General features: G+C 42.3%; 1 protein-coding gene and 1 long non-coding RNA gene across 3 annotated transcripts in view; both read right to left on the minus strand.

Moving 5' to 3' along the window:
• LOC129391564 (uncharacterized) overlaps nucleotides 1-1,000 on the minus strand; it is a 13,795-nt gene extending 12,795 nt beyond the window's left edge. The window contains exon 1 of the long non-coding RNA XR_008615885.1: nucleotides 814-1,000. This is a non-coding gene — a long non-coding RNA (uncharacterized lncRNA). The remainder of the gene's footprint in view (nucleotides 1-813) is intronic.
• A 2,777-nt stretch (nucleotides 1,001-3,777) lies between these two features.
• Nucleotides 3,778-19,653, minus strand: part of ZCCHC8 (zinc finger CCHC-type containing 8) — a 23,430-nt gene continuing 7,554 nt past the window's right edge. For both annotated transcript variants that reach the window (XM_055080376.1, XM_055080375.1), the window contains 10 exons: nucleotides 19,192-19,266; nucleotides 16,796-16,899; nucleotides 16,604-16,669; nucleotides 15,971-16,031; nucleotides 15,359-15,501; nucleotides 14,909-15,051; nucleotides 12,105-12,226; nucleotides 10,685-10,771; nucleotides 10,299-10,416; nucleotides 3,778-5,171 (listed from right to left, as the gene is read on the minus strand). In XM_055080376.1, coding sequence (XP_054936351.1) covers nucleotides 4,393-5,171; nucleotides 10,299-10,416; nucleotides 10,685-10,771; nucleotides 12,105-12,226; nucleotides 14,909-15,051; nucleotides 15,359-15,501; nucleotides 15,971-16,031; nucleotides 16,604-16,669; nucleotides 16,796-16,899; nucleotides 19,192-19,266 — 1,698 coding nt within the window. In that variant the 3' untranslated portion in view covers nucleotides 3,778-4,392. The remainder of the gene's footprint in view (nucleotides 5,172-10,298; nucleotides 10,417-10,684; nucleotides 10,772-12,104; nucleotides 12,227-14,908; nucleotides 15,052-15,358; nucleotides 15,502-15,970; nucleotides 16,032-16,603; nucleotides 16,670-16,795; nucleotides 16,900-19,191; nucleotides 19,267-19,653) is intronic.

The following is a 19,653-nucleotide window of genomic DNA, read 5'->3' on the forward strand; positions in this document are numbered from 1 at the left end:
GTTGCCTATCTCCACTTCATTTAGTTGTTTTTTCTGGGGTTTTATCTTATTCTTTCATCTGGTACCTAGCCCTCTGCCTTTTCATCTTGTCTACCTTTCTGTGAATGTGGTTTTTGTTCCACAGGCTGCAGGATTGTAGTTCTTCTTGCTTCTGCTGTCGGCCCTCTGGTGGATGAGGCTATCTAAGAGGCTTGTGCAGCTTTCCTGATGGGAGGGACTGGTGGTGGGCAGAGCTCAGTAAAACTTTAATCCGATTGTCTGCTGACGGGTGGGGCTGGGTTCCCTGCCTGTTGGTTGTTTGGCCTGAGGCAACCCAACACCGGAGCCCACCTGGGCTCTTTGGTGGGGCTAATGACAGACTCCGGGAGGGCTCACGCCAAGGAGTACTTCCCAGAACTTCTGCTGCCAGTGTCCTTGTCCCCAAGGTGAGCCACAGCCACCCCCCCCAACCCCACCTCTGCAGGAGACCCTCAAACACTAGCAGGTAAGTCTGGTTCAGTCTCCCCTGGGGTCACTGCTCCCTTCCCCTGGGTCCCGATGCGCACACTACTTTGTGTGTGCCCTCCAAGAGTGGAGCCTCTGTTTCCCCCAGTCCTGTCAAAGTCCTGCAATCAATTCCCACTAGGCTTCAAAGTCTAATTCACTAGGAATTCCTCCTCCCGTTGCCAGACCCCCAGGTTGGGAAGCCTGACGTGGGACTCAGAACCTTCACTCCAGTGGGTGGACTTCTGTGGTATAAGTGTTCTCCAGTCTGTGAGTCACCCACCCACCAGTTATGGGATTTGATTTTACTGTTGATTGCGCCCCTCCTACCATCTCATTGTGGCTTCTCCTTTGTCTTAGGATGTGTGGTGTCTTTTTTGGTGAGTTCCAGTGTCTTCCTGTCAATGATTGTCCACCAGCTAGTTGTGATTCTGGTGTTCTCGCAAGAGGGAACGAGAGCACGTCCTTCTACTCCGCCATCTTGGTTCCTCTCCAATGCAGTTATTTCTTTAGGAGACAAAAAAAGGTACTTCCTTTAAGACAGCTTTCACTTTTTTCCCCTCCACTCCAATATTTCAACATAAACATTCTAGCTAGATTGCTGATTTTCAAAACATGCTTGGTTCAGAGACTTACACATTATTAAGACTATAGAAACGGCTCTGTAATTAAGAACTATTTAGAAACCCTTTAACAAAATAATTTAATCCTAAACCTTTAAAAGTGAGTTTATACCAGTAAATCAAACAAATATATTAAGTTGAACAAAAAATAATTTTCTTAAATGCCAAAGAAAAACACAGCCTGTGTGGACACGAGTTCTTGGGAACTGAGTCCTACTTTACAAATTCACGATTGTTACAATACCCTTGCTGGTTTTATGTGCTAATGATAACCTACAAAGTATGAGACAGAAGGGCAAAATGATTCCACCAGAGACGCTGAAGAATAGAACCAACTAGGAGGAAGCCTCTTATTGGCACAAAGTAGACTGTACTTTGACCACGTAAGGACATGCAACATTTGAAAAAAGAAATCAGTCCTTCAGTATTTTAGTAAGGACGGTGACTTCTTTCCACTTACGTGCTCAAGGAGATGACAGAGAGCTGGCCTCGTTTTAGCAGCCTGTATGACAATTCACATTCCTTCTCACTGAAGGCAAAGATTAGAAACAGGTCCCCACCCCGGCTCCCAGTCCATCCTGAAGTGCAAGTGTTTGGTTATGACCTCACCTCTCCGCACCTGGAGACCTGTCACAGCATGGCCAAGTCCAAACAACAACTCACTCCTCCACCCAACACTCTCTTCCTAATATTCAAATACACCAAACAGAATGCATTAAAAAAAATGGGGCACCTTCTTAAGGCAACCACTTTCCATTTTCCTGGGTTCACTTCTATAAAATATCTCCTCTCAAATTATTCTGAATTCCGCTCTAGGATTTTACTTCCGAAAATACCACTTGGATGAGGTCATTTCACATTGCAAGATCTTTAGCAGATCCTTTGTCTTAATAAGATTCAAACCCCATAGCAAAGCAATCAAGAGTTCTTAGCATCAATGAATAAACAATACTTTTAAGTCTTTTTTTTTTTTTCTACCATCCTACGTTTCTTGAGTGGTCCTGCTTGGTTTTACTCATGCCATTTCTTGTGTATTTCAACGCTCATTTTGTCTATGGAAATCTGTAGTTCTACCTACCTTTTTAAAGGATTAGCTCAAAGGTTCTCTTTCCAGAAGTCTTCAAATACCCTCCAAAAGAATACTGAAACCCCTGGCCCTGTGAATTTAAAGCCAGTCCTTCCTAGGTGCCTCTCCCAGCACCCCAAAATAGCCCAGGTATCTTGCCCGCTTCACATGGCCAAATGATCAATCTCCTAAGAGGAGACCATTCATTTTCTCCTGCTAGTAGCCAAGCTCCTCTTAAAACAGATTCTATCATTTTCTTCTTTTAATGCCCCAAAGCACATAGAATAACTCAAGTGTGCCCTCAATAAGTAGCTGGATAGAGAAATAGGAGTCAATTTTTTGAGAAACTAGTGATTTATAGAGCTTTTGACAGAGAGGCAGTTTAATGGTTAAGAGCATGGATACGGGGGTCAGAGTTTTAGGTTGGGGGTCTGGGTTTAGGTTCACCAGGTTACTGAGCCACTGTGTGTCTTAGGCATTTCCTCTAAAAATGAAGTTAATGATCCCTACCTAATATGGCGATTGTGACAATGGGGTAATAAAACACAAAGAACCTCAACGTGACTGTCTATGGGACACGCTAGAGAGATAACTGTTAGATTATCTCTGGTGTCATAGGAGACTCTGCACAATGTGGTGCTTAAGGGGCATTTAAACAACTACCTCTGTGATTTAGGGAACAGTCTTTAGTTGGACTGGCCTCTCAACAATCTTTTTTTTTTTTTTTTTTTTGGCCGTATCACGCGGCATGTAGGATATTAGTTCCCCGACCAAGGATCTAACCCACTGGACCGCCAGGGAAATCCCAACAGCCACTTCTTAATTGCTGACAAGTCCTTTTGACCTCTCTATGCCGCTGAAGTTTCCTTAGGTTATGTACATAATGTGGTGGTAGGACATTTACCTGACAGAAATGTTGAGTAAGATAATGTACGTAAAAGCACTATGTAAAGTATTGTAAAAGATCCGTTTTATTATGGACTTCGATTCAGACAAAAAAGCCAAAAGTATTAAACATTTTATTCCATTTCTAGCACATTCTGTGAGGGCCTTGAAAATACATTTCTCTCTTTCATATAATTTTTCTTCCCGGTTAATTTGGTTTCTCAGGTTCCCCACATGAAAACCGAATCAGAGCCGGTTACGTTTTGCTCCCTCTGAGGGCCTGTGTGAGAAGAACTCTAACAGGAATCATTCAACATCATCTAAATGTTTATTTCATGGACTTGATTATAAAGATGTGATGGCATTCCACATAAAGACAAAAAACATAGTTTCAGCTCTATCTGATATATCTGACAATTAAACACAATTTGTTTATGTCTACTTTTTGTTTTTAACAATTATCATAGGATTCAAATCTAGAAAATTATTTTTGTACAAAGGCTAGCTGCCCTCCATTTATTTTTTTCAAAATGATTACTTTAAAAGGTCCTGCTGTTTTTATATTTAAGGCTGAAATCCACCGAAAATACCCAAACTTGTAATTTATTTCCTTTGCTGCCACTAATTTTTGCAACCACATAATTTACTTCCAAACTTCCAAGGTTGTATATACTAATTTAACTGTGAATCATTTTTTTGTATTCAAAATCTCAGATTATGTATATGAAAACTGATTTATTAAACCTTTGTACACAAAGATGGACATACCTGTATAGCAAGCTTATATGAAGAATGAAGTTACAAAAAAGTAAAAGTGTTATTAAAACTGATGCATGTAAATCACTTACAAAAATACCCGAAATGGGATAAAGCTGCTCATCCCTGATTTTTCTCATTTGGTTGACAGAGTTGAAATATGAACTTTAAATGGTTAGAATTTTTCCTTTTAAAAAGTGATAATATTAAACTTACATACAGGATAATTAGCAAAATGTAGAAAGGGAAAACAATGTACAAAAGACAGATAAAAACCATCACTCTTGACAGACACAATGCAAAAATAGTATAAACCTTAACAGACTATCTCTAAACCAGCTCCTACCCACGTTCCCCCCCACCAAGGTTTTATCAGCGAGAATAAAATATAGTAAACCAGCAAGCTCAGTCTTTCTGTTCTTTAAAAGAGGCCTGACTTCAGACCACAATTAAGCCTTAGATAGACTTCTTTTAACATGGGAGGGACAAACAGGAAAATAATTTTACCTGTCAACTTAGTACTAATTACCAGAATGCACAGTTATAATTAAATAGCTCTTGGTGCTATGTCAAAAGTAGCTATTCAGAAGCCTTCTTGTTTTTTTGCTGGTTTCGGGGCGAGTTCTTTAACAAGTTTCTTATCCTGAGGTACTTTCCAGTAGATTCTGCCATGTTCTCGAATTCAAATGGCGTTATTCCGGTTGCAAACTTGCTCATGTCAGGGATAGGGCTATGGATTTTAGTGGCTGTTCCAGGACTGGGGTCCGTTTGAAGGAGCTTCTGGCTGCTGCCTCCATCCTTGACCTCACAGTTTGACTCGACCCTGCCACTGTCAAGAGCACCTTTAGGGTCTACCTCAGCCGGCTCTTCCTCTTCCTTCTGGCCAGGCAAGGCAGCCTCAGAATCTGGACTCGAGGTTTGTTCAGCTTCTGATTTCTCTGTACAGGTGTCTGGTACCTCAGCCTCATCTGACATCTGCTTTTCAGATGTTTTTCCCTCTGGGACAGGGAGGTCAGGCTCATTCGGACAAGGTGAAGAGGCAACCGAACTCCCGGTTAAAGGTGTGTCAACAGGAATATCAGAATCGCTGTTTACGCTCTCGGCCTGCTCGAGGGCCGCCCAGATCCGCCTCTGCTGTTCTTCAAGTTCCTCCAGAGTCAGTGCGTCCTCGTCCATAGTCACAGATGCCGTTCTGGTCTGGGGTGAGTCACTGGGAGTGAGCGGTGGGGTGCCCTTGGGGAGCGGAGGCGTGAAGATGGGCGGAGGGGTGCTCCGGGGGAGCGGAGGCGTGCCAGGGGGCAGCGGGGGCTGAAACTGAAAAGCTTCGCGGCTCGGGGACCCGTGCGGGGCCTCTGCATCTGAAACGAGGACGTTGAGAAACTCTGAGTCGTCATATAGCGTTTATTTGGTTTTACTAACAACACTTATTATTTGAACTCAGGTGAATCCAGGGGTTCACCGGCCAAAATAACTGGCTCAAGAGGGGAAAACTGGATCCTCAGATCCCATGACCATCACTTAATGTCCTCAATCCACCTGAAAAGAACATCTGCAGGGGGCAAGGTCAGGATCTCTGGCGCCGGGAACTTTAACCGAGGGAACACTTTAACACGGTAGGAAACTGGGCTGGAGATCCAGCTGCCTAGACTCCAGAGTGGGTGGAGGCAGAAGCGTATGAAGTAGCGCAGGCAGGCCGGGAGAGTCCCTGGCTCATTTCCCAATTCTGTGCCCTCAGTCTAGACTGCTCGCCTGAACTGTGGGTTCACGCAGCCAGCTGGCCACTGGCCGTCTCTACCTGTATGTCCCACAGACACAACAGATCCGACCTGTCCAAAACAGAGGATCTTTTCCTAAAATTCACACTCTTCCCCTATTTGCTAAGCTCGCTAATAGCACCACCAGTGGCATCTTGCTGAAGTCTCCAAACCTGAAACCTGCTCGTCATCAGACAGTCCTCCCCCTTTCCTTCCGCCCACACCAGGGCCTCGGCTCTCTGGGGTCCACCCTCTCCTGCAGCCTGTCATAGGTGCTGCGCTATTTTGGGGCCACTACTGTTTGTCAGGAATATGAGTCCTTCCTGCCTCTGGACCCTTCTTCCTTATATTCATCCTCCAAACTATCAGTCTTTCTAAAACACAGATCCGGTCCTAATAACCTTTCCATCTCACGAGAAACTCTTTAGTGCCCTCCCATCACCCACAGGAAGGAGTCCGGTCTCCTCTGTGCCTCATGAGGCTCTCACAACCAAGAATTTGCCGATTTCCACCATGTCATTTCTTACTGCCCGGTTTAAAAGACTCCAGCTGTCACACTGCGGCTGGACCAATGTGCCGTGATGCTTCGTGCTTCTGTATTTGCACTTCTCACTGTCTCAAATGCCCTAACCCTTCTCATGGCCCTGGTAAATCTCTGAATTCATCCCTCAAGATGCAGCTCGAAGCCATTCTTGGGAAGAGGCTATGACTTTATCCAGCACGGCTGCTCAGTTTTCCCTGGGTGCCACTGTTACAGTTGGTAACCAGCTCTGTGCTACTAACCTCTGTATGTATCACTACAGGCCACCACATTTATATTAAAATGATGTTTACACATCTGCAATCCTAGGCGACAGAGAGCCGTAACTAAGGGTAGCAGTCGTGTCTTATTAATCTTCCTGGCCTCAGGGTCTAGCAGAGGAGTCTGAAACACACTATGTGTTTAAAAACTTTGGAAAAGTCAAGTGCATAACACAGAATCATAAAGCCTATGCAAAACCAGTCTGAACTTTATTGTACAGGCAATAAGATCTGTGAGGAGGGTAATACACTGTCACTCAGAGTTTAAGACGTTAACTCAATCAGAAGAGCAAAGAATGGATAAAAAAGCTGAAAGGAAGGATTAAAAAAAAAAAAATCAGTTATAAGGGCGCCAAGAGCAATCAGGTGAGAGAGAAAAGCCTGAACGAAGAGGCAATTTCTGAGACAGTGTTAAGATTTCGGTAACCGGCTAGAAACGGAAAGCCACGATTACGGGTGGACGCGGCTGCAGACGAACGGCATCTGTCAGTCTCGGGAGCTACGAGAGCCCCGGTGCTGCCGACTACGGCAGAGGGCACACAGGAGGGAGGAGAAGCTGGCAGGGAGAAGCGACGGCAAAGCTAGCGAACTACCTGACAACACATGTATGTTACGCTTTTAAGAATAAAACATAACTAAACAGTTTAACCCAAGTTTCATTTTGCACAAAATGTCACAATAAACACTATTAACATACGAATGCTAAATGGGAAAAGGATGTTCGGGTAGTTAATAGTTCACGGCTCCAGGCCGAATCGCTCTACCCACAGGTGTGCAACATGGAATCCATTTCACTTATGATAACACATTATTTGCTAATAAAATTTCCCACAGGAAAATGGCAATTAGACCGACTCACTGTTTCTTCTTCTTGGGAATGAGCTGCCCACAAAAGTCACTCGAATTGCTACGCCTTACAGAGTTCCGCCCCTGCAGGGCAGGAAGAAGCTGGGGACGGTGGCAGGGGGGCTTGCGGTGGTTCTGGGGTGGGAAGGGCCTGCCTTTAGGACCATTTACCAGGGTGTTCATAAGCCAACCCAGTTCAGCTAGCAGACCCTCTCGGCCCTTTCATGAAGCAGCCCTATAACTGGCCTTGATAATTTGATCTGTTACTACTCACTGAATGATCACTTAAGTTGTTCAGAACCGGGGTAGGGAAGGGGGTTGCTATTCACCCCCTCCAAGACCCTGACATTCATTGTGCTGAGAGGGAACAGGGAAAACAACATGTTTTAACAACAGAAGGATGGACTGGGGGTGGTAAGACACATGGGGGTCAAGACGTGTGGCTTGAGGCCTTGAGCTTTACATGTGGTCAGAGTGTTCTGATCCTGGCACCGGCCCATCTTTTAAGTCTGTGGCTTGGGCAAGAAAGCTCTTGTCACGGGGTTCTTTGTCCTCAGCAGGTGAGTGCCTGTTATGGTGGCTTCTTTTAGAGGTGCGGCTCTCTCTAAAAAGGCAGAGGCTTACTTAAGCTTCTGCACAGAGGCAGGCGCTTGTAAACAAAACCAGTTGCCTCTGCTGATGGCTGCGGCCAGAGGGGCCTTTAGCAGGTGGTCTGGGACCTTGAACTACATTTAACAAACGTGTGCGGGGAGGCAGAAGCGTCAGCGATGGCAGCAGAGGCTCGGAGGCGGGTACACCTGACGAGATCATTCACTTACACACAGCAGGGCGAGCGGGATCTAGCGAACTAAGGCACGGGCCTCGGGGCGGGGCCCAGCTGAGTCCTCAGGAAGTGCGGCCGAGGCAGAGACCAGATATATCGTGTGGAAAGAGGCATTTCAGGCCTTTTAGGCACCCGGGGTAAATAATCTTTGTTCTGCAAAGGTTCTGTCTGTCTTACAGAGAACTAAAGAGGTTCTAATTAAACTGTTTATCCCAGGCTGAGTTAGGCAAGCACTAGCACTGATCTTGTGCCCCACATTCCACGTGGACTGAGAGCCACGGAAGGAACGGGAGGCACTGAACTTGGATGCTTGAGTCTCGCGTCATCACATGGGCTCAGGCTGAGCTCTGGACTGGTTAATTATATACGAAAGAGAAAGAAAGAGAGAGACAGACAGACAAACAGAGAGAAACTTCCCTTAAGAGGAAGGTTTCCTAGGCCTCAGAAATCCCCTCACAGGAAACAGAAGCAGCAGCTCCCGGCACAGGGTTGAAAGCGCCTGCACGCAGCGTGGGGGCCTAGTTACGGAGCGCCACCACCGCAAATTCCCAAACCTCGAGAGAAAGCAACCACATCCCAAATGGTTCAAAATACCAAGCTCGGTGTCTTTTCCTCAGAGGTACTCTAAGTGCCTAAGGCCAAAGTTCTCTCCTTATGGGGACACTTCTTCCAACCTAAGTTCCCGGGTGGTGGAGTCAGACGACTGGTGCTAGCTAATGTCCTTGAGAGAGAAACCAACACTTTTGCCCTTACTCAGAAATCCTGGCTGTGGCCTTTGATAATAACACTGGGAAGTGCTGGGCTCTGGGAATGTAATTCTGCCTGCGACAACTGCTTTTGGGTTTTGCGGAATTGCTTGCTTTCAAAATTTCATAGGTATGTGGCAAAGGCTGTAATTCTGTTTCCTATGAACTCTCTGGCCTTGTTAAAAGTGAGACTAGATATTGAAGTAAGGCTGTAGGTGCTAAACGTCCAGGTCGTGAACTTTACTCAGGCACCAAGACCCCTGTGGTAAGAACAAGCAGCATAAAAAACTTGGGGAAACGGTTTGGAGGCTTTCATTCCGGACTTCGAAGTTGCTGGTGCAAAATAATTCCATGGGGGCTTCAAGGTGATTTAATCTGCAACCTCTAAATCCTCCCTGGGTGGGGCCTCCCGGCGGTCCAGGGGTCGGGACTCCGCGCTTCCACTGCAGGGGGCACAGGTTCAACCTCTGGTCGGGGAACTAAGATCCCGCGTGCCGTGCGGCACGGCCAAAAAAAGCAAGTCAAATCAATTCTCCCGGGGAAGCTGAAGATGGGTACTCGGGGTGGGGAGGCCTCCATTCAAATGTGAGGCAGTTTACATTGCTGGCATCTTATTACTAGAGCATCTGTATGCATTTTACCCTAATGCTGCCATTTCATTTCACTTTCAGAACATCCGACATGCCACACAGGACCAGAGTAGAGGGGCGGGTTTGAGACGGGAAACAGAACAAGCAGCGAGTTTTCACCTTAGGTTCAGAGTGGACTTGGAGTTTCTCCAATTAACGCAAAATTCGGATCCATTCCAGAACCTTCCGGGGGCAGAATCTAAACTACTCACCAGCAGTCCCAAGGGGAAACCCAGAGGAGCGGCGGTAGGCAGTGGGGAGAGCGGGGACTCAAGCGGGTGGGAGCGCGACTGTCCCGTAACTACTGACCTGCTGAAAAGGACCGTCACAACCCTGCTTGACCACAGCTTCCAGGTAAACCCAGAGGGCTCAGAGAACAAAAGGCTGGGGGAGTTGCAGGGGGCAAGGCCTTTGTTCCCTTCCGGGCCTCTGAGAGGACGGGCTTTCCTCCTGCTCTCTCTTCCCTGGGGGGCAGGAGGGACTTAGTGGATTTATACACTCGGGAAGAGTAACTGAGAAAGCTTGACTAGCTCTGCCCTTCTTCCTCTCGGGAGCAAGCTGCCAAAGGGGAGCACGGTCCACTGCTCGTCTCAAAGCACCGCCCACCAGAGGGGCCGGTCCAGGTCCAGACCCACTGGGACTGGGTGGGTAGGTCTGTCTAACTCAGGTATCCAGTCGGCTGCCCAGATGGCTCTCACACCAAGCTATGAGTCTTCCAACTGAGCTCTGATCAGTAATAGTGCAGATGCTCTGATATCCAAGCATAAAAGAGGAGATTTACTCTTCAGTTAGTGCTCATAAAGAGCTTCCTCCTTCTTATGGAACTCAGGAGCGTACAAATTCGCCCCAGTTTCCAAAGAAATCAAAACCACGGGATGAAACCTACCCGAGTCAAGCTCCATGTCGGCGGGCGAGGCTGCCGAGCCGCCTTCCTTCTTCTGCTTCTTTGGGCTACTAGGGCTGGGCAGAGACGAAGACCTCTTGCTGCTGGACCTCACGCTCGGCTAACGGAGAACCAAACCGAACACAAGTTAGGTGGGTCCACAAAGAATTGAACTCCATCCCTTCACTTAAATATGATGTAGAAAACCAATCTGGAGCTAAGTCCAGGTAACTGGTGAATGCAGTTACCTTTCTGCTTTGGATTCATCAGAAAACACAGACTGCTTTATATCCAAAGCGAGAAAAGGCAATAAGATGCCTAATGAATTACAAAATTCCTCAGTTAGTTGCGATACATTTTTATAAACCACACTCTGAAAATCTATTTACCGCTTGGAAGTTAGAAGTTAGGTAATTGGCAAACACGTCTTTCTGCTGACATGCCTGCATTGGTATGGAACCAAACATCCTCCATTCCTAACGATGAAAAGAGAAGAGAAAAATAAGTATGTATTTGGAAAACGTCATGCCTTGAATAGTCTGCTGACAGGAGGTAAGGTGGAGGTCTCAAATTACATTTCTGCTTCATATGTGACTTTTCCTTTTTGGGGAAATTAATGAAAATAATGGAGCACTGAAAGGGAAAAAAACCCCAACTCTGCCTGCAAAATGATCAGGACTGAACACTAAAAGACTACTTGACAAAATCGCTTGGCCCAGAAAGGTTCTACCTACTACAAGAAGAAGTTACAGGCAGTAATGACACAGACTCTCATCCGGCCTGGCTGGCTCCCGCCCCTCCTGACGCACCAGCGCTGTTCACGTGACTGTTAACTGTTCCCTTCTCCTAACTCGCTCACTCATGCTGATTTTTCTATCTTCTGTTCTTTCCCTTTCCAAACTGAGCAATAATCTTTAAGGTTCAACATCACTCGTTTCTCTCCTATTGCCAGTAACACATGCAACAATGGTTCTCAACAGAAATCACTTTGGGCTCTTGTGAAACCTATAGATTCCAGGGACTAAGTCAGTTAAGTCTAAGGGGGGGCAGGGGCGGTGCTCAAGAATGTGCATTTCTAATGCACACCCCAAGGAGATTCTGATGTGGGCTGGTACTTGGACCCACTTCCAGAGGCACTGATGGTCTGTACATGCAACTCAGCCCTTGATTAATTACACACGTCTTCGTATCTGTTCACTAGACTGTAAGTTCAGACCTTCGGCTGTTTCTCTAAAGCCCAGTCCCTAAGAACACCTAGAATGCATTTTTATTAAAATACAACCACCACCATCACCACTACTAGAGTTAGTTGTTAAAGTCTGAAACGTAAGATGCAAGTTGGAAAAGATTAAGTGCCGCAAACCTTTCTTGTATAGGAGAAATTTTACTTTGGCGGGGGGAAGAAGAGGGAGGAGTAGGCAAAAGTTACAGTATACTTAGATTTATTAAAGGCAGAAATTTACTTCCCAATTAATTCGGTAAAACTTATAGTACTGCTTCAAACTATCCCATATTTTAAAAAATAATCTTTTAATTTTAGAATAGTTTTAGATTTATAGAATCTCACCATTCTATTTTAGCTCCTTTTCTTAGGGCATAAAATTGGAAAAAACTGTGGGGTTTTTTTCTTTTTGATGAATTCAAGATTTCACTTAATATTCTAATCAACATAAAGGAAATTAAAAAGTTAAACACAAAAGTAACAAATTTACTTCTTTATGGAACAGTAATTGCTACATAAGCTAACATTTTGAACCATCTACATAAATAATGTCACATCCCAGAAGAATAAAAAACCAACACACTTACATCTGGAATTCCTCTGGGAGTAGATATATTAAAACCTGGATAGTTTACCAATTTCGAGAGATCGTAAGTGACACTTTTATTTTGTTGTACTTCTCCAGCTTCTGTTTCTCCATCAGCACCATCTATTACAGACCATCAAAAAGCTTAATATTGCTAGATGCCCATAAAAATCCCTCTTCAGACCAAAAGTAGACCTGGAAAGTGCTTAGCTTCATGACCACAGAATTATTCCAAGAATAGCTTTAATTATAATTTGTCTGAACCATTAGATTAGAATTTTTAAACAACACGGACATATTATTTTGATAAAAATAAACATTTAAAATCTTGGAAACTTCAGTTCTTCCATGAGTTATTTGAAAAGTCTGTTTTGCACCGGTCTGATGATTTGCCTAATCCTCTACTCCAATTCTTTATTTAATAAACATTTATATAATGGTTACTGTGTATGAGCTAGTGTTTTCTTTTCAGATAGTGCTTTAAACAGTTTACAAGTATTCATTTGCTTAATCTTCATAACAACCCTAAGAGGTACATACTATTAAAACCACTTTACAGATGAGAATAGTCTTTGAAGCATACTTGGGAACCACTTCATTATTTTGAAAAGTACTAAATAAATCGAACATTTATTTTGCTAGCCCCATGTCTATATATCTAAGGAAAACAAATAGTTGATGAGAAGTTTCTCTTTATATAAGTTTTCAGGATAAGAAGCCAAGTAATCAAAGAATAAGAATATAACCAGTGTGTCACCCATCATTAACAGATAGATATAGGCAGTGATCACCAATGACTGATTCCACTACAATTCACAGGAAACAGAGGGACAGAGAAACACGCTAAAATAACACCATGGGGATGCATCAGCAAAATCTCGAAAACTCAAAAGGACAAAATACAGAGTTTTGTTAAAAACAAGAAAGGGAACTTACAGATTAAAAGAGATTTAAGAGGCTCTCAATGATCTACAATCTTTTGTCCAAAGAATCCCTATTCAAACAAATAAACTTAGAGAGAGAGAGAGAGAGCAGAGTGGCATGAGCAATGATAATCTGAATGTCAGCATGACTTGGGGATGTATTAAAAGGCTGTGCCGGGGCTTCCCTGGGGGCACAGTGGTTAAGAATCCACCTGCCAATGCAGGGGACAAGGGTTCCCTTGCCGCATGCCACATGACACAGAGCAACTAAGTATTCATTAGCAACTAAGCCCGTGCGCCACAACTACTGAGCCTGCGCTCTAGAGCCCGCGAGCCACAACTGCTGAGCCCGCGTGCCACAACTACTGAAGCCCGCGTGCCTAGAGCCCGTGCTCCACAACAAGAGAAGCCACCGCAATGAGAAGCCCGCGCACCGCAACGAAGAGTAGCCCCCGCTCGCCACAACTAGAGAAAGCCCGCACACAGCAACGAAGACCCAACACAGCCAAAAATAAAATAATAAAATTTAAATAAAATTAAAAAAAAAAAGGCTGTGCTAAATATTCTTTGGTACTACTTGAGGTGGGGTGGGGGGTAAATTTTTTATTTAGTTTTTATTTTATTTATTTATTTATTTATTTATTTATTTTGGCTGCGCTGCGCGGCACGTGGGATCTTAGTTCCCTGACCAGGGATCAAACCTGCACCTGCTGTAGTGGAAGTGCAGAGTCTTAACCACTGGACTGCCAGGGAAGTCCCTAAATTTTTTAGTTTTATTTTTAATTACCTAAGTAATATCTAGAAACACTTTCATTTTTTAAAAATGTAGAGCATTAGAGATAATACTAAAATCTTAAGCCCAATCCTGCTTTCCTTCTCAGGGATAACCACCGTTGAGTTTGCTGTATATAGGACTTTAAACATTTTTATATAAAAAGTTATTTACTATCTACCAGATGCCAGGCACTGTGCTACATGATAAATAAATAGATATAAACTGTGACAGGGCATGAAGAAAACAAATAGGGTGAAGTGATAAAGACTGGCAGAAGAGATGGGTAAACATGGGAGAGACACCTTTAAATAAAGTGGTCAGGGAAGGCCTCTATGAGTCCAAACCCTGAAATCTAGGTGGTTCTTGGTTAAGATCTTTCAAAAATATCTTTTACAAACATAACTCCTCATAGAAAATATAGAGCATTGTTTCATCCGTGTGGGTTTTTTTTTTTAATTTAAGATCAGTGGTATCATAATATGTAGGTCATCCAGAAACTTGCCTTTTAAACTCAGTATTGCATAGGGATTTTGCCACGTTAGCTCCATGGATTTACTCCATTTTTAAAAATACTGCAGGGATTCCACCCCCCAGATCTACCACAGTTTACTCAGCCATTCTCCTTTAGGGCCTTAATGTTGTTTTTAATTTTTCACTATCACAGTCAATGTGAAAAAGTATCTTTATATACATACATTTCCTTGTGCGCACGTGTGAATATTTTTCTAGAGGAGGTACCTAAGAGAAGTTCTAGATCACAGGAGGGTTTATTTATTCTAACTTTTATAGGTCTCCTAGCAGAGATGGCTATATTTCTGTTACCATTACTGAGAAAGGCAGGAGCTTATGAGGTCTAGCTGGAGAACTAATACCTTGCTAGGTAGTCACTGAACAAGTCCAGAAAACCATCTGATAATTCTCAATGAAGTTTTAGTTCCTTCCTTGTAAAACAAGGGAAACACCATCAAGATATTTTTTAGTTAACTCAGCACACACTAAATAAGCCAGCCATTCCCACCCTATTTTACTGTGATTCTTTAATTAAAAAAAAAAAAAAAGAAAAAGATAGAACACTTAAGCTGACTTATCTAACTGAACATACTATACCTTTTCCATCATAGAGTGCAAGCCCTGAGGTCTCAAGTTCGGCCTCTTTGAGCCAGCCTGGTGGGTATCCTAGCTGGCGCATTCGATATATAAAAGGCGGAAGACTCTTGTCCGTCACACCCAGTGCATCTTGAAGTTCCTCACTGAGTAAAAATAAAAGAGGAAGAAAAATACTGTATTCTTGTTTGGATGAAAATACATACTGGTCTGATATTTTAAAACTCTTCTATGTCTTATATTACACACCTGTGGCACGGTGCCTATCAAACACATAGTTAAAATTCCAATAAATGTTTTTGGATTAATTGATGTACATTATGTAGAGCCTTGCTAGAGAACACTTATATCTTGATTATTACCCTGAAGATCCACAGAACGTTCCAAATAGTGGGGAAGCAGAAATGACATTCTATGGTGAAATGACATTCTATGGTAAAATGACAGAGGTACCTAATAACTCCTGGCTTGAATCTTCCAAATCTTTCTTCTACTTCTTCTGCATGGTATCGCTGCTGAAAATTCTGATTGCTTGTCTCACCACAGGCATCCATATACTCTTTTCTCTTCTCACTTATTCGAGCAGCATTCCGAGGCTAAATCATAATGTGTTTGGAAAGAATGGTATCGAGCAGTTTAGAAATATTTCAGAAATTAAATAAATATAAGCACTTTTTCTAGGTCAAGCACACAGATTATTTCAGTTTTAATGCATAAGGGACAGGTATAAAAGAGAGTGGATACTTTAGAAAAATAAGCAAAGAAGAGAAGCAGTCCTTTAATTTCATATTACCTTGGTACTATCATAACATAAAGTTTTGAAAATAAGTTGTCTAAAAATGAACTCTCATGATGTTTTATTCATCTCAAATACAGAGTACTGTAATAAATTATTTTTTTAAAAATCTAATGTCTTTAAAACTTATGTATAAACTTGGAAAGATTTCAAAATCAAGGACTATGGGAAAGACAGGAAGTTTCTTCACATCACACAATGCCATAGATGTACTGAAAACATTAGAAAGCTCTGGTTCAAAGATTTGTTTTTATATGAGAAAACTTTACCATTGGGCAATCTTTCATTTGATGCTCTTCAGAACCACAATTGAAACAGTGAGGCTTTGGCCTATTTGGTCAAAAAACAAAGATTTTCATAATGTAAATAGAAATATAAAAGCAAATCAACAAAATTCTGTATGACAGCAACGTGTATCAGAGACAGGAAAGCATGTAGATCGCCAATTATTATCTGCAAAAATGAGTACACTTTCACCTCTTGTGCTTAGTGATTTAAACAAACAGTACTTTTGACCAAGTCTTTTAACCAAGAACCCTTGTGTTCCCGACTGATCTGTTACCTCTGAGTTTTGTCAGTGGCTAATAACAGAAGAACCAAGGCAAACAGATTATCATATTTTCCTTTAGGTAACTTGGAAAGGCATAGAGGGTTATAAGACAGCAATCAAACTGACAGCAGTAATTATACCTTTCCACCCCCCCAGGCACATCAGGAGTGAACCAATGAATTCCAATATAACTGACTTAAACATTTAACATGTCTATATATTGAAATTCTAGTTTAATCTGTTTACTTATCGTAAGCTAGCAATAAAGAATATTAACTTTTTAAGCTAAAAGAGTTCATGGTTTTGGTTAAAAAAGAAGAAGAAGAAAACAAAAGCAACTCCCCACACAAACCTTTTTGCCTTTACTTGTATTTCTTGCCCTTCTAGAGAAACAATGTGGCTGAAGACTTGCTGGTACCTTTAGTGAGTTTTATTAAGGAGTAGTTACCATAGTCTCTGCAAAATTTGGTGTTTTTTTTTTTTTTTTTTAAAGGTGAACTTAATGGCAAGATGCATAAAGATCTTCATTCACTATGTAGGATACTTGGGTATTTCCCATCCTTCCGTAAGCTGAGGGTTTTCATTTAGTAGCGGTTGCCCCAATTTATCAAGGCAAAAATTAGTAAAATACAGGACACTTCCTACAACCTGCAGAAAACAAGTCAAAAAATATTGCTATTTAAGCAGAAAAAAAAAAAGACATTAAATAATGTAAGACTATGATTAATTGTTTTAACAATTTATTTCTGGATGAAATTATTAGAAATAATAATCAACTCCCTAGTTAAAGGAGCCACATTCTGATGTGTAAGTAAGATCTCCATCACTGAATTCCCCTCTGTTGCCTAGATCACTGAATTTTTCCTGTTGGATCACCACTATCAGCTGCACTTTCTCCAGACTTAAAAAACAAAAACTTGTCAACAACTCTTATATTCCCTCCAATTTCCCATTTCTTTGCTTCCTTTTGCAGCAAGAACCTCAGACAGTTGTCTATATCTATATAGTCATTGTTTCCACTTCCTTCCCTCCCAATCACTCTTTTCCTTTCCTTCCAACTTTTGGGAACAATTTCCTACAGAAAAGTTGAAAAAAATGGTACAAGGAACACCCATGTACCCTCCATCTAGCTTCGACAATTGTTAACTGACATTTTTGGGTGCACATCTCTACACACACACACACACACACACACACACACACACACACACACACACACACTTTTTACTGAGCCATTTTTAAAAAGTTTAAGTCGACACCACTATCATCGTAGCCTAAGTCACTATTTTCTCCAGCTTGAGATTAATACAATAACTTCCTACCTGGGTTCTAGCTTCCACACATAACCAGCTACAGACTCTATTCATGACACTGCACCCCTAAATACTTCAGTATGAGCCTTCTAAGAATAAGAACATTCTACAAATCACAATACCACTGTCATGCTTAAGAAAATTACTAACAGCTTAAAATCATCTATATCCAATCTATTTTCAGTTTTCCACAATTTTAAAGACATGGGGGTGCTGGGATGATGAAGAGCCCATAGATCTTACTGAAAAGATTTACAAGGTATGTACACATCTCTGCAAATGTGATAAAGGCTGATATTTGCAAAGGTATCGTTTTAGATCACCCTATAAATGTCAAGTGGAAGAACCAGGACCGGTGATTGGATTGAGTACAAGAAGCACATTTCAGCTCAACTTTTAGAGAGTGGAAATTTCTATCACAGGTGTGAAGAATGAAGTGGTTTGTCTCATTTTTTTAAAAAGTGAATTCCAAGTTACTGGAAAGACTCAAGAAAAGAGCAAAATGCTCTAAGGGCACTTTAAAGAAAGATTCCTGAATTTGAATTAGATAATTTCATTTCCCTTTTAAACTCTAAGGTTCTGGGATTTAAAGTGGCACCTACCTGGAAATGGGGGATTCTGCACTTATTAATTTAGTCTAAATTGTGGTGTACATCAATGGGACACAATACTCCATGAACATGAAAACTAGTCTTCCTTTAATGGAATCCAGGATTACATCATCTTCTTTAAAAATTTTTAAGTTGCAAAATCACACCACTCCACTGCACTGACACTGATGAATTTTGCACAGGTACTGAAAGGGCTGAATGCAGGTTCATCCCTGTAAATCGTCTTCTGTTTTTCAGCCACTATTGGAGTCTGTCCACATTTAAAATTTCCGACCTGCCGCCTGTTATGTTAGCTATATATCCCTCTCAGCTTCACCCATCTCTAAGTGCCACAAGCATGCTTTCTATATCTTCATCCAAGTTCTTCAAAATGAACAGAGGTGGGAGAGAGGGAGGAACAGGTGGAGTGAAGAGAATGTTCAGGACAGTGAAACTACTCTGTGTGATAGTCTCATGGCAGATGCATATCGTTATAAATTTGTGCAAACTCACAGAATGTACACCACCAAGAATGAACCTTAACATAACCCATGGACTCTGGGTGATAATGATGTGTCAATGTAGGTTCATCAATTGTAACAAAGGTAGGGGCTGGTAGGGGCTGTGGATAGTGGGGGAGGCTATGAATGTCTGGGGGCAGAGGATACATGGCAAATCTCTATACCTTCCACTCCACTTTTCAGTGAACATAAAACTGCTCTAAAAAAACCCCAATCTATTAAAAAAAGAAAAAGAAAGAAAGGAAAGAAGATGAACAGAGAGGACAGTCAAGAGAAAAATAAAGTCCTCCGAAGTGTATCTATTGTGCCCCCAGGCCACAATGAAATAGTTATTAAAAAGCAAACTATGGTATTTAGAGGCTGAAGCCTATACTGTTGTTTACAACAAATTTAATGAAAGAATGTGTGATCATCTGACGACATATGACTATACCACTTTATCATTTAAATGTCACCCAATGGACACAGGATAGGAAACTTAGCTGCAGAATTCAAAACTTAAATGTCCAAACTTACACTAAAAGCTTCCTTATTGTTAACAGCACTGGATTCTTCTACTTTATGGTCCTCTTCTAGCATAACACTGGAAGGCTAACACAAAGAGAAACACACGTTACAAAAGGTAACCAATTTTTAACAACTCTAAATTTCAAATATTAGCAATCTGAACACACTCACTTTATTTTCTAATACATACCATTAAGGTATATAAAATTTTGAATTCATTGTTGCCATAATTAGGGTGAGTTGAGAAGTTAAGCTAGGTAGGAATGTTTATGAAAGAAATCTCCCAAGTGGGAAAGTTAAAAAGATATATAAAAGATAGTATCGGGGGCTTCCCTGGTGGCACAGTGGTTGAGAGTCCGCCTGCCGATGCAGGGGACAGGGTTCGTGCCCCAGTCCGGGAGGATCCCACGTGCCGCGGAGCGGCTGGGCCCGTGTGCCATGGCCGCTGAGCCTGCGCGTCCGGAGCCTGTG

This window comes from Physeter macrocephalus, chromosome 19 (assembly GCF_002837175.3).
Source record: "Physeter macrocephalus isolate SW-GA chromosome 19, ASM283717v5, whole genome shotgun sequence".
NCBI lineage: Eukaryota > Metazoa > Chordata > Mammalia > Artiodactyla > Physeteridae > Physeter > Physeter macrocephalus.